The 15,458-nt window shown below is 40.3% G+C and overlaps 1 protein-coding gene across 1 annotated transcript in view; it reads left to right on the forward strand.

The window, feature by feature from the left end:
* Positions 1–3,467: 3,467 nt before the first annotated feature.
* LTN1 (listerin E3 ubiquitin protein ligase 1) overlaps positions 3,468–15,458 on the forward strand; it is a 64,229-nt gene continuing 52,238 nt past the window's right edge. Inside the window, 6 exon segments of the mRNA XM_025381042.1 lie at positions 3,468–3,488; positions 3,490–3,648; positions 9,416–9,619; positions 10,110–10,208; positions 11,418–11,648; positions 14,643–14,695. Coding sequence (XP_025236827.1) covers positions 3,468–3,488; positions 3,490–3,648; positions 9,416–9,619; positions 10,110–10,208; positions 11,418–11,648; positions 14,643–14,695 — 767 coding nt within the window.

Below are 15,458 nucleotides of genomic sequence, written 5' to 3' on the forward strand. Positions count from 1 at the left end.
TTAATTCACCATCAAGAAGACATTCTTTTTGGTGGCACGCTTGATAAAATAGAAGAGCAAAGAAAATTTTCAATTTTGAGAAAAAAACATTTGATGTGATTGGACTCAGGAGGTCATGTGAATTTCAGCCAACGGTGCCATTTTTTAAAGCCACAGGATATGGTGATGTTTTTCAAATGTACTTGGGTATGGAGGGTCAATAAATAAATAAAATAGAATGTGGAAATATATTTTTAAGTGCTTGATGTCTGATTTTCCTCCTCAGAAACTTGTCTGGATGGATAAGATTATTCTAACATCAGGCATCTGTAAGTCATACCCAATATTTACTTAGGGAAAAAAGGCTATAATTCTGTTGTATAACTCTTAATCTGTGAAAACAATAATTTATAATATTAATAATCATGAATGAAGAAGGGAGAGTTTCAAATCTTTTTTTTTTTTTTTTTTTTTTTTTTTAGACAGAGTCTTGCTCCGTCGCCCAGGCTGGAGTGCAGTGGCGCGATCCTGGCTCACTGCAAGCTCCGCCTCCCGGGTTCACGCCATTCTCCTGCCTCAGCCTCCCGAGTAGCTGGGACTACAGGCGCCCGCCACCGCGCCCAGCTCATTTTTTGTATTTTTAGTAGAGACGGGGTTTCACTGTGGTCTCGATCTCCTGACCTTGTGATCCGCCCGCCTCGGCCTCCCAAAGTGCTGGGATTACAGGCGTGAGCCACCGCGCCCGGCCTTTTTTTTTTTTTTTTAACTCCCATCCTGATTTCTGAAGAGTTTCTAATCTTGGCCTTAAAAGTATTGACATTTCTTTTTTCTTTTTTTCTTTTGAGACAGTGTCTTGCTTTGTTGCTCAGGCTGAAGTGCAGTAGTGTGACCTCAGCTCAGTACAACCTCTACCTCTTGAGTTCAAGTGATTCTCCTGCCTCAGCCTCCCGAGTAGCTGGGATTACAGGTGCACACCATCGTGCCTAGCTAGTTTTTGTATTTTTGGTAGAGACTGGGTTTCACCATGTTGGCCAGGCTGGTCTTGAACTCCTGACCTCAGGTGATCCACCCACCTTGGCCTCCCAAAGTGCTGGGATTATAGGCATCAGTCATCTTGCCCAGCCTGAGTTGATTTTTAATTATATAATTAATACAGGAATATGTTGTCCTTGTATAAAATAAAATCTTACAGATAAGGCTTAATTTCTTTTGACTGTAACTCATAACCCTGATCTCTTTTCTTGCCACTTTTTCCCACAAAAATTAACTACAATGATCAGACTGGTATGTTTTCTTGCAGATCTTTATTCTCTGTATTATTGTTATTATTATTTGAGATGGAATCTCACTTTGTTGCCCAGGCTGAAGTGCAGAGGCGCGATCTTGGCTCACTGTAACCTCTATCTCCTGGGTTCAAGCAATTCTCCTGCCTCAGCCTCCCTAGTAGCTGGGATTAGAGCCGCCTGCCACTATGCCCAGCTAATTTTTGTATTTTAGTTGTGACAGGGTTTCACCATGTTGGCCAGGCTGGTCTTGAACTCCTGATGTAATCCACCCACCTCAGCCTCCCCAAGTGCTGCGATTACAGACGTGAGCCACCACACTCGGCCTATTCTCTGTATTTATATAATATATATATGCATAAATACATATATATTATTGTGTTGTGGGTTTTAAAAACACAAATGATATCATACTGTATATATTACTTGGTATTTGCTTTTTACTTAAGAATGTGTCTTATAATTCTTCCTATATATGTACAGGTAAACCTAATTCTTCTTAAATGCTGCCTAATAGCCTATTGAATACATATAATTTATTTAGCCATTCTCCAATATATAAGCATAGGTTGCTTACAATTATCTTCCTATTATAAAGTTTTTGTGAACATCCATCTCTTTGTGTGACTTTTTTTTTTTTTTTTTTTTGAGATAGTCTGCTCTGTCACCCAGGCTGGAGTGCAGTGGCACAATCTCAGCTCACTGCAACATTCGCCTCCCGGGTTCGAGAGATTCTTGTGCCTCAGCCTCCCAAATAGCTGGGATTACAGGTGCCTGCCATCAGGCCCAGCTAATTTTTGTATTTTTAATAGAGACGGGGTTTTGCCATGTTGGCCAGGCTGGTCTCGAACACCTGACATCAGGTGATCCACCTGCCTCGGCCTCCCAAAGTGCTGGGATTACACCCGTGAGCCTCTACACCCGGCTTTTGTGTGCATTTTAAAATTAGGGTCCAGTCGGGAAAACAGAAATCACATTAGTTACTGAGAAATATTTCAATATGGGAAATTGGTCAAAAGGAATTATAAAAGGTAACAGGTAATCACTGGAGGTAGCAGCTACCATTCTTAGAGCTAGGAAAGGATGGAACAAAAGAAGTGGTTGGAGTCATCAGAACCTAAAAGCTGGGAGGAGGGCCCTGAACACCTTAGTTCAGGCCTATGAAGAATGTAGAGAGGGTGATGGCTGGCTGTTGCCGGATCTCTGGAGCTCAAAGAAGGGATCCCACGGTGTTGGGGCTCAAACTCCTGAGGAGGTGGCTCAAACACTGGCTATCTCAGGAGCTCAAGGGAGGGGTTCCAAGAAGGTAGAATTCAGATCTCCGAGGAGAGCACTGACTGCTGCTGTGATCGGTAAGGGGGGCAATAAGGCTGATTTGTGATTGTTGGAAAAAGGATGGAGATTAAAACCACCTGCTGGCTAAAGCAATTGCTCCTGCCACGGTAAAAGGCAGCTGCTGCTGGCATGATGCTCACAGAATGGAGCAAGTCCCTTCTTCCTCTTGCCTTTGTTTCCCTCTAGTTCGCCCTGTTGGTGAAGTCTAGCAGAAGCGCCCCAGTAACATGGAGTGAGTATAAAAGGGTGACTGCGTGGACAAGAAACAATAACCAGCATACATTTACTTGTTTCTCTAGTGCGATTCTGAGTCGTACAATCACTAGGTCACAGGATTCGTACATTTCAAATTTTAATAGAGACTCCCACATTATACTCTTTTAAACTGCACATAACAGTTTCAATATGAATAAAAGGGGACGGGGGGTAGATTTACAGAGAATATTGCCTAGAGCAGTAATCAAATTTTAACAAGACTTGGGAATACCGTCAAAATTCAGGATCTGATTCAGGAGTTCCAAGGGGCCCGAGTTGGCCTTTTGTAACAAACGCCCAGGTGATACTGATGATTGCATCATGTTGGAAGTCTAACACATTCCCATCTTCCCACAGCCTCTACCATAACATTCTATTGCTACCCTTATGTGAACTGCCCCTCTGGTGGTTCATGCCAGTTTTCTACCCGCTAAGCAAGGAACAAACCTAGCTTCTGGAAGCGGGGAAGACAGGATTTGGCGCCACCGGTCCAATGCTTGGCTTGCTATTGGCCAGGAATGACATCACTCAGAAAGGCGTGGCTTTAACTGTGACGTCTCCGGCGGCGGATGGTCAGGGACACAGCGGGAGGCGGGAGCGGAAGTGGGGCAGCAAATGGACAGGGTGGGTGGCGGAAAAAGGGCCCGGGGGAAGTTATTACAGGGAGTCCTCTTCCGGCGCCAGAGGCCGGAAGTTGTGTCCCGGACGAGTCAACCGGGGTCTGAGTGCTCAGAATACAGCTGCAACCGCGACCATGGGCGGGAAGAACAAGCAGCGAACTAAAGGGAACCTGAGGGTGAGTGGGGGGTGGCTCGGTCGACCCGGGAGCCTCGCTTCGAGGCGGCTGGCACCGCCCACCGCGTTGCTGGAGGGTGTGTGGAGCGCCGCTGTGGGGAGGCGTGCTTTTGCGTGTCGAGTGTGACCTCTCTGTTGTGTGTGCGTCCCTGAGGGTGGTTTGGGTTATCTCTGAGCAGATTGGGGAATCGTGAGAGAAAAGATGTACCATGCCAGAGCTGTCTCCATCCGAGCACACACCCACAATATTCATGAAGAAATGATAATGTGTCAGGTTCACTGGAAGGTGATCTGGCCGAGGTAGAGGCTTGGTTGGGGGAGGGCGGCGCTAGGAAGAAGGAGAGTTGGGAGGATGTTAAAGTGAACCCACTGTGGACGTTACCGCTGATTGTGCCTCTCCTTTGGGCTTCTTCTAAGCTAAAGCTCTTAGGATGGTATATTTGGTTTCTGGACTGCCTGTTACCCCTTTCCATCTGCAGTCCCATCTTCAACTCCCTCCTCTTGGCTTACTTCATCCAGCCACACTGATCTCTTCACTGTGCCTTGACCTTACCTGGCCGGCTCCCAATGCTCTTCAGTTAGGAGGCTCCAAACTTTACTCTTGCAGCCCTTCCGCACTCCCTGTTCTTCCTACTTTGTTTTAAACTCCATTGTATTTATGACATTTATTGTCTTAGTTCACTAAGATGTAAGTATTTTGAAAGTAAATGTTTTTATCCTCGGAGCCTAGAACAGAGACTGGCACCTGATAGGCGCTCACTAAGTACTTGTTTAAAGACGACCTTAAAGTGGATTCGTGTAAAACTACACGATGAGGGGTTTTGTAATGGTATTTTTTTATGGTGTTGGATTTATTATAGCACAGTCCAATTTTATGAGAATGCTTTTTTTCCTGTTTCTGATATAGTTATTTCTAGTGATTTCAATGTCACATTTTCTTAGATCTGTCACTTAATCTGTTTTGGAAGATAATAACAGTATTAGCAATTATAGCAACCTATTGTGTTACTGTGCTAAGCACTTTACTTGCATCCTCATTTAATATTTTTTATTTAAATTTTCTCAATGTTTTATATTTGAAAAGTTCTTACGAGGAAAAGTTGCGAGAATGTTAGAGTGACATCCCGTATACTCTACCTAGATTCACCAGTTGCTAATACTTGGTTGCATTTGCTTTCTTTCTGTTAATTTATGTATTTTGCTGAACTGTATGAGAGTTAGCTGCAGAAGTCGGGACTCTTAACTCCTAAATACATCAGCATGTATCTTCTAAAAACAATGCCATTTTTCTAGCCTGCAGCAATTATAATAATGGTTATAGCATGCAGAAACTTTGACTTTTGTGTAATACTGTAATCCAGGATACAGCCTTGTATTTAGACTTCTGTAGTTATCCCAATAATGTTCTCTTTTTTCTTTTCTTTTTTTTTTTTGTAAGACAGGGTCGCTCTGTCTCCAAACCTGGAGTGCGGTGGTATGATCACGGCCCACTGCAGTGTCAACTTCTTGGGCCCAAGAGATCGATCCTCCCACCTCAGCCTCCTTAATAGCTATGACTCCTGGCTAATTTTTTTTTTTTTCAGGACGGAGTCTCGCTGTGTTACCCAGGCTGGAGTGCAGAGGCGTGAACTGGGCTCACTGCAATCTCCGCCTCTCGGGTTCAAGTGATCCTCGTAGCTTAGCCTTTCCAGTAGCTAGGACTACAGGCACAGACCATCATGGCTAGCTAATTTTTGTATTTTTTGTAGGGACAGTTTCGCCATGTTGCCCAGGCTGGTACTTTTTTTTAAAAAAGATAAACCATTTTAACATTTGAGATCCAGTCAAGGATCACTCATTCCATTTAGTTACCATTTGGGTTTCTTTGATCTGGACAGTTTCTCAGTACTGTTTAAGCGGGGAGAGGAGTGTCTTTTTTAACAACATTTGGAAGAGCCTGGGCCATTTGTTTGATTAATTCAGATTCATCTAGTTGTTTCCTTATGATTAGATTCAGGCTAAACAATTTTTAGAAGGAATTCTTCATAGATGATGAGACTTTCTCAGTGCATCACACCGGGGCACTTCGTACCCATTTGTCCCCTTATTGGTGGTATTTGTTTAATTACTTGGTTAAGGTGTTGTCCGTTATAAAGTTATCTTTTTCCATTGGCCAATAACAAATAATATGTTAGTTTGAAACTGTGAAATGTCCTGTTCTTCCACAAACTTTCACCTAATGGTTTGAGCACCCTTTGATTCTTGCTGGAATCAGTTATTACGATGGTGATTTAAAAACTTATGCTTAATTATGAAAACAATCCAAGTAATGAATTAATTACTCATATCTCATTTTAAGTGTGATGAAACTGAGGTTTAGAGAAATTAGCTTGCCTAAGCTCATGTAGCCAGGAAGTTGTGGAGTTGGAATGTTAACTTTAATGTGGCAAAGTCTTCAGTAGAAGACTTTGATACTGGATTTCAGGTGTTCAGAGATAATAGACAGATGTCTGCTGTTCTTGAACTATTAGTTTGATGATACAGACACATATGTAAGCAAATATTATAATATATTAAAGAATTATGATGCAGGTATTAGAAGAAAGAATGTGGGAGAATGGAAGAGACTGGAGGAAGGCAAGTGTTGCAAACATGAGTTTGAAAGATGAGTAGGAGTTTGTCAGGCAATGAAAAGAAAGGAAGAGTTTTCAGGTAGAGAGAAAAGATTATATAAAGATCGAATTGCGAAAGGCCATCACATAGATAACTTTTTTTTTTTTGAGACAGTGTCTCGGATCACTGCAACCTCCACTTCCCAGGTTCAAGCAATTTTCTTGCCTCAGCCTCTCAAGTAGCTGGGATTACAGGTGTGTACCATCACACCCGGCTAATTTTTTGTATTTTTAGTAGAGACAGGGTTTTGCCATGTTGGCTAGACTGGTCTCGAACTCCTGGCCTGAAGTGATCCGCCCAACTGTCTGCTCAGCCTCCCAAAGTGCTGGGATTACAGGTATGAGCCACCATGCCCTGCCTCAGAGAACTTCGAATTTGATTTGGTACTAGGGCATGAATGATAACAGCATAATTTGGAGAAGGGAGAAGGAAGTGGGGCAAGGGAAGGAAAGAGCGGCAGGAGATAAGACTGGGAAAAGTTGAGGTTAGATGGTGAAAGATCTTGTAAGTCTTCCTTGGTTTGGTCTTTAAACTGTAGACTCAGGATTGCCACCACAAATACCTCCAGAAGGTAGGCATGAAAGAATGTAGACAAAAGTAGGCATAGTCCAAAAAAAAAAAAAAGTGCCATAAATAGAATTGTTTCTTAATTTTTATTGAACTATGGGTGTAGCTTTTAACATACAAAGATCATAAGAGTAACTATATTTTAAATTTAAAGTAGACATTTAAAAAAGTGCATTTAAAAGTAACAAGTTACTTAAATTGGAGACTGGAAATTTGATACCTTCTCTTTTGCCCCTAGTTATCACTTTTAATTCTGTTATTTCAGCCTCAACTCCTTTAGATTTTAGCAATAATTAGTTTTTTATTGTGTTTTGTAATAAAACTGTTTACACATGAGACTGTAGAAAATTCTGATATCCTAGAGTCATCATATTTAGTTTTTAGAATTATAATTCACTGACTACTTCCTTTGTGACTCTTTATTCATGTACCAATATTGAAAAAGGTGAATTGAATAATTAATTCGTTTTAATAAACTGAAAAAATAGAGAACAGCTGCTTTGCCTATGGAGTAGCCATTCTTTTATTCTTTTCTTTTTTTTTTAAATGGAGTTTCATTCTTTTTGCTGAGGCTGGAGTGCAATGGTGCGATCTCGACTCACTGCAACCTCTGCCTCCCGGGTTCAACCAATTCTCCTGCCTCAGCCTCCCAAGTAGCTGGGATTAAAGGCATGTGCCACTACGCCTGATTGTATTTTTAGTAGACACGGGGTTTCACCATGTTGGCCAGGCTGGTCTTGAACTCCTGACCTCAGGTGATCTACCCTCCTCTGCCTCCCAAAGTGCTGGGATTACAGGCATGAACTACCATGCCTGACCTATTTTCTTAGTAAACTTACTTTCACTTTAAATAAAAAATAGAGAACCTTTTTTGGAATTAGTCTTAAATGCTACAGATTGAAAAAAAATGTAATGCAGGCCATCATTTTCTTTCTTGTTCACTCAATTCAGTTTAGGAAGTAGACCAGATTATTCCTTGTCAAGTGAGTTTTCCAAACACACTTTTGCTAGGTATTAGCAATTTTTTTTTTTTTTTTTTTTTTTTGAGACGGAGTCTCGCTCTGTTGCCCAGGCTGGAGTGCAGTGGCCGGATCTCAGCTCACTGCAAGCTCCACCTCCCGGGTTTACGCCATTCTCCTGCCTCAGCCTCCGGAGTAGCTGGGACTACAGGCGCCCGCCACCTCGCCCGGCTAGTTTTTTGTATTTTTTTAGTAGAGACGGGGTTTCACTGTGTTAGCCAGGATGGTCTTGATCTCCTGACCTCGTGATCCGCCCATCTCGGCCTCCCAAAGTGCTGGGATTACAGGCTTGAGCCACCGCGCCCAGCTCTTTTTTTTTTTTTGAGACAGAGTCTTGCTCTGTTGCCCTTGGTGGAGTGCAGTGGCACGATCTTGGCTCACTGCAACCTCAGTCTCCGGGTTCAAGCGATTCTCATGACTCAGCCTCCTGAGTGCTGGGATTACAGGCACACGCTACCACGCCTGGCTAATTTTTGTGTTTTTAGTAGAGACAGGGTTTTGCCATATCGCCTAGGCTGGTTTTGAACTCCAGGGCTCAAGTGATCCCACCCGCCTTGGCCTTCCAAAGTGTTGGGATTACAGGCATGAGCCACCTTGCCTGGCTGGTATGAGCAATTTGAATCACACATTTGGATAACCATTGGCAAGCATCCTTATAGAGAAATAAGAAATAGATGAGTTTAGATGGGTTGTGATGTCAGCTTGGTGGTCAAACTGAAGCATTTTCTGTTTAGCTGACAGTAAGTTAATTTCTTTCAGCAGTTCAAATATTTTCTTTCTCTGTATCAACTAACCTCCTTTTAGTAGAAGACTACTATATTGTGTATCAGTCAAACAAAGCACTGACTGTGATTGAAAACAAAGGAGTCTGTATTATAGATTGACCGTTGTATTGATTTTTATGGTTGTAATAATGTAATTTTAGCCCAAAGAGGTTAGGCTAGGCTTTGGAGTATATGGAAATGAGTGTGTCCACCCTCAAGGAACTCCCAGTCTAGAGGCAGCTATCATTAGACCTGGGCCATTGTGATTGCTTAATAAATATTTGTTCAATTAATGGGTGAATGAAAGGATGGGTTCTATTTATGAGTTAATTTTATATCTTTACATAGTATACATATGTGTATACATACTATTTATATGAAAGTTGGAAATAAAAAAATTCATAAAGCAGCATTTATGAAAATTTTGCCACATGTGATACATTCTGATTTTAAAAGTTTTAGTCAATTTCTTTAAAATTCTGTCACGGTCCATTATATTGATATCATGAGCCACTAATGGATTGTATCTATGGTTTACAAAACATTCTAATGTTTAGGAAACGGAATAATTTCTAGGATCAGTATTGATGGATTCTTGGGAACAAAACCATTAATCTTTGGGGAATTTTGCAATAGATGAAATTTTAGGCTAGGAAAAAATAAAATAAAAGCTCATTCTGACCATGGGAATAGCCAAGGAATTATAAAGTTAAGTTTTGAACCCTTTCTGGACTCTGACTTTTTTCCTCCGTAATTTTCTTATCAGCCGTCAAACAGTGGCCGAGCTGCAGAACTCCTTGCCAAAGAACAGGGAACAGTGCCTGGATTTATTGGTTTTGGAACATCTCAGAGTGACCTAGGCTATGTTCCTGCTATTCAAGGAGCTGAAGAAATTGACAGTCTTGTAGATTCTGATTTCCGAATGGTGCTGCGGAAGCTTTCAAAGAAAGATGTCACCACAAAATTAAAAGCAAGTTTTCTTGTTTTCATAAAAATTATCAAGAAAATCCCTTTGCTAAAACAAAAGTCATTAGCATGTTTTATGTAAAGAAAAATGAACAATTGCTAAGTTCTTTTATAATTGTAGTTTTTTCTGTCACACAGTCTTAAACTTAGTTGATATTTATTTTCTAGGTAGTAAATTAGTTTGTTACACTGAACTTTTTTAAACTGCTTTAGAATTTTGGCTGTATAATTTTTCCCGTTAGGAAATGTAACTTTGACCTTGTAACTTTAAATGAGGTTTTTTTTGTTTGTAGATGTTTTATTTCTTAAAAAACAACTGAAGAGTTTCTACCATAGTAGTCTGTGAAGGAGCTCTTCAAACTAGTCTCATATGGCATAAACAGAAATAGTGTATTCTCCTATTACATAAATAGACAAAGCTTCCGGAACAGAATAATTAATAGCCAGTATTATGGTTGTTAATCCTAATGATGTTAATAATGACTTACTTTTAGGCTATGCAGGAATTTGGAACCATGTGTACAGAGAGAGACACAGAAACTGTGAAAGGAGTTCTTCCATATTGGCCAAGAATTTTTTGCAAAATTTCACTTGTAAGTATTAAAACTTTGCTAGTTTATTTCTGTTGTATATTTTTTGGCTGGAGTCATGGACACTCTCAAATTTATAATGTTGATTTTTTGGTGAGGGTTATTAAATGTTATGTCAGCATTGTTTTGCAGATTGAATTGTTAACACTTCAGAAGAGCGTGGATATAAAAAAAGAGGTTGGGGCCTGGTATGGTGGCTCATGTGTGTAATCCCAGCACTTTGGGAGGCTAAGATGGGCAGATCACTTGAGGTCAGGAGTTCGAGACCAGCCTGGCCAACATGGTGAAACCCTGTCTCTACTAAAAATACAAAAATTAGCCGAGTGTGGTGGTGGATGCCTGTAATCCCAGCTACTTGGGAGGCTGAGGCAGAAGAATCGCTTGAACCTGGGGGCGGAGGTTGCAGTGAGCCAAGATTGAACCACTGCACTCCAGCCTGGACAATAGAGCAAATACAACATCTTTAAAAAAAAAAAAAAGATTGGATTGTGTCAGGTTAAGAAGAACATTTAGGAAGTCTGTTTTCAGAAATTAGATTGTTACTAGAGAATTACCCTGGTGCTTTCCAGTTTTAATAAATTTTGATGATGATTTTATTCCTTGTATATTTGCTGCAGAAGAATGAGAGTGAGTTGCTTAATTATTCAAGACCCAACCTTTTTTTTTTTTTTTAATTGAGATGGAGTCTCATTCTGTAACTCAGGCTGGAGTGCAGTGGCGCGATCTCTGTTCACTGCAACCTTGTCTCCTGGGTTCAAGTGATTCTCCTGCCTCAGGCTCTTGAGTAGCTGGGATTACAGGTGTGTGCCACCATGCCCTGCTAATTTTTTGTATTTTAAGTAGGGACAGGGTTTCACCATGTTGGCCAGGCTGGTCTTGAACTCCTGATTGCAAATAATCCACCTGCCTCGGCCACCGAAAGTACTGGGATTATAGGCGTGAACCACCAGGCTCGGCCTCAAGGCCCAACTTTGAATCTGTCTTGAATACAATCCTGTCTCATTGGGAGAAGGGGAGAAAGAAAAATTAATAAATTATTTTATATAGTTTCTGATTTAAAAACCTCGAAGTTATTGATTTAAAAAAATGATTTCAGTTTAGCTTAATGCATAGGTGAATTCTTGGTAATGGGTCATTATAGCATATCCAGAAGTGTCTGTGATTGTTTTTATGGGCTAGAGCTATTTTAAATCACATTTATATTTTTAATAGGATCATGACCGTCGGGTCCGAGAAGCCACACAACAAGCTTTTGAAAAACTTATCCTTAAAGTAAAGAAACAGTTGGCTCCCTACTTAAAAAGTTTAATGGGATATTGGCTAATGGCTCAATGTGATACTTATACACCGGCTGCGTTTGCAGCAAAAGATGCATTTGAAGCGGCTTTTCCTCCAAGCAAGCAACCTGAAGCCATAGCATTTTGTAAGGATGAAATTACAAGTGTAAGTTCTGGAATTATTCTGAATCTTTTTTTTTTTTTTATTTTAAGTATTTAACGGTTATAAGCATAATGACAGCTTTTTTACTTGGGATTGTAGGGGAATGAGTAAGTATAATATTTCCAACTGAAGGCTGAGCGCAGTGGCTCACGCCTGTAATCCCAGCACTTTGGGAGGCTGAGGCAGGAGGATCACGAGGTCAAGAGATTGAGACCATCCTGGTTAACATGGTGAAACCCTGTCTTTACTAAAAATACAAAAAAATTAGCCAGGCGTGGTGGTTGTAGTCCCAGCTACTTGGGAGGCTGAGGCAGGAGAATGGTGTGAACCCAGGAGGCGGAGCTTGTAGTGAGCCAAGATCGTGCCACTGCACTCCATCCAGCCTGGGTGACAGAGCGAGACTCCATCTCAAAAAAAATAATGAAAATAAAATAAAATAAAATAAAATAAATATTTCCAACTGAAGATTGCCGTTTTAAAATTCTGTTTAGTAAAATTGACCATTTTGGATCTTTAACAAAATTAACATTTTGGATTGGATCTTTCTACAGTATTTAAATTTTCCATTTTAATTTTGAAGTCTTAATTACATTTTTAAAAAGTAGACATGTTTTATATAATCTAAACAAATAACATATCTAAAAATCTAAAATTACTTTCTCTCGTGTTTCCATGATCAATATATATATACAGATCTACCTTAGTGTCTTTTTATTGGATCTCTGGTATTAATATACATGGATGTACTATAGTTTATTTAACTCTTTTTATATTAAAGTACATTTGGATTTTTTTTCCAATTTTTATCATAACAAATGCTACTTCAGTAAACATTTTTAAGTAGATCTCTTCATACCTTTGTGGGAGTAATACTTACTAAAACTTCTAGTAAGCATATGTTGGGCCAAAGGATAAGAACATTAAAAATTTTTATAGATAATGATAAATGGCCCTTCAAGGCCAAGTAAATTTATACTCCCATTATCAGATGAAGTTTCTCCACACTGGGCCAATGCTTTTGCCATAACTTTCTCATAAAAAGTTATCAGCCATACCTGTTTGTGGCTTTCAGTGTGTCCGTTTCTAGTAGTGTTTCATTTCTTCCCCCTTCATTTGCTATTCCCGGTATATGCACTAGAAAAACCAGACAACAAAGTTGTTAGAATTACATTGAGAAATAAAAGCAGATGAAGTAGGAGTGAGGAGAGAATTGATAATTTTTAAATCTTTGCTTGCATTTATTCCCTTATTTAGTACTCCTATGTTTCCACAACACCCTGTGTATAACCCTACTTAAACATGTCCATCTGACCCTCTCTCCCTGCTCTCCTTTTTTCTTTCAATTAGCCGTCCTCCCTGTGGCTCTCCATTACAATTTAAGTTCAGATTTCTTGTCTTGACATACAAGGCTCTGCATGATCAGGTCCCTGCTTACCTATCTAATCTCTTCACCCAGCATCCCCCAACATGTTACTTTTTTTTTTTTTTTTTTGAGATGGAGTCTCTCTGCTACCCAGGTTGGAGTGCAATGGTGCAATCTTGGCTCACTGCAACCTCTGCCTCCCGGATTCAAGTGATTCTCCTGCCCTGCCTTAGCCTCCTGAGTAGCTGGGATTACAGGCGCCCACCACCATGCCCGACTGATTTTTGTATTTTTAGTAGAGACGGGGTTTCACTACGTTGGCCAGGCTGGTCTCGAACTCCTGACCTCGTGATCCACCCGCCTCGGCCTCCCAAAGTGCTGGGATTACAGACGTGAACCACCACTTCCAGCCTCCCGACACATTACTTAATTCTAGTACTCCATTTAGGTTTTTCCATTCTTCATTTCTCAGGTGTACCAAGTGTATTTTTCTAGGGAGATGGTTTGTAGCTTTAATAATATGCTCAAATGGAGTTCTCTAACCCATCTGTAACTTAAGAATCATTGGTTGATTTAAAATGCCAAGTCATAAATGTTACAAGAGTGAAGTGTCATGAGTTTGGACACTAAGAGCTTTAGGAAATGAATTTTGAGACAACTAATTTGGCTCTTCATGGGCTTTAAAAAATAAATTTGTTCTTGGCTTTGTCATGGATGGATAACTGATTGTTCAACATATGGGTTATTTCTTCCATTTTAGTTTCCCTTTAGTTGGCTATGTCACAGTTCATTATGGCTATTGGCGTTGAACTGTCTCAAGTTCCAAACCCATGTATTAGAGAGGAGTTAGGCAAATGAAAATAAAAATGTCAGCATTATAGATAGTATATCATACTGTCTGTAAGACATGGGCTCTGGGTCACACCGTTAGTTCTAGTCCCACTCTGCCATCAGCTAGCAACTAGGTGTGTGACCTTGGGCAAGTTTCTGTGCCTTCATTTTGTAATCTATAAAGCAGGAATTAACTTGTACTTCATGGAGTTAAGAGGATTAATTTAGTTAATGCCTAAAATGTGCTCAAAGCTATACCTGGCACATGCAAAAGCTCAGTAAGTGTTAGTTATTGTTACTGCACTTATTTATGCTGATAAAGCAGTTCCTGGAACAGTGGACTCCCTTGCGTTACATCCCAGGAGGAAACAGACTTCTCCACATTTGAAAACCTCATACCTTCCTCTGTGATGGAGCAGCGCACAATGTACGGCGTTCTTTGTGGGCAAGCAGGCTTACAGAAAGAGGGGAGAGGAAAGCAGAGCCTAATTTCTCTCCCAGATTCACATTCACTTCATTGCTGTGTGCAAGATAATTGGAGGAACAAGTGGTCAGGAGTATTTATAGTTGCGTGGGGAAGAAATATCTATCCTTTTTATTCCAACAGCAGCTAACCTTGGGAATTGATAGGGAAAGAAAAATTGGTAAAATTCATACCTTTCAGTTTTGCTATTTGATTCTTCTCTTAGGTAAGATGAGGTTTATGGGGATTTTTAAAATGGATTTTATTTAACTAGGCTCTGTCTGTTCACCATTGACAATTCAATAAAACCAAAGGCTTTGGTATTTTACCCCCTTTGTAGGTGCTGCAGGATCATCTTATAAAAGAAACACCCGATACACTCAGTGACCCGCAGTAAGTTGTTTTATTTCATTGTAACTCATGTTAAGGATTTATTTCACTCATAAGTAATCAGATGATTTCAATGTGACTTTTTTTTTGAGACAGAGTCTCACCCTGTCACCCAGGCTGCATTGCAGTGATTCAGTCTCAGCTCACTGCAACCTCCATCTTCTGGGTTCAAGTGATTCTCATGCCTCAGTCTCCCGAGTAGCTGGGATTATAGGCATGCATCACTGCACCTCGCTAATTTTTTTGTATTTTTCATAGAGTCGGGGTTTTACCATGTTGGTCAGGCTAGTCTCGTACTTGTGACCTCAAGTGATTTGCCCGCCTTGGCCTCCCAAAGTGTTGGGATTACAAGCATGAGCCACTGGACCCGGCCCAATGTGACATTTTTAAAAAGAAGGAATAATATATGTAGAGATGAAAATAATATAATGCTATATGTGAGATGCTGTATTAAGTGCTTTTACTTGCAAGCTGTCCTGCTATTTAACTTGAATTATCTGGGAGCTACACATTTGGTTGTATTAGAAAGAGATATTTGTATATGTTTCCTGCATTTACTTTTTGACAGTTGTAAGAGGAAGTAGTTTAAGGTCTGGTTGAACATAGTTGAAGAATATAAATAGTTCTGTTGAAAGAGTAGTAAAGTATTTTGTTTACTTTTATATTCTATTTAAAGTTTTAAGAGTCCTTGAGGGAAAATAGTCTTAGATGGCTTGATGTCCATTCCCTGGGATCACCCTTGTACATGCTACTAAGAACAGTATAC

Source organism: Theropithecus gelada, chromosome 3, assembly GCF_003255815.1.
Source record: "Theropithecus gelada isolate Dixy chromosome 3, Tgel_1.0, whole genome shotgun sequence".
NCBI lineage: Eukaryota > Metazoa > Chordata > Mammalia > Primates > Cercopithecidae > Theropithecus > Theropithecus gelada.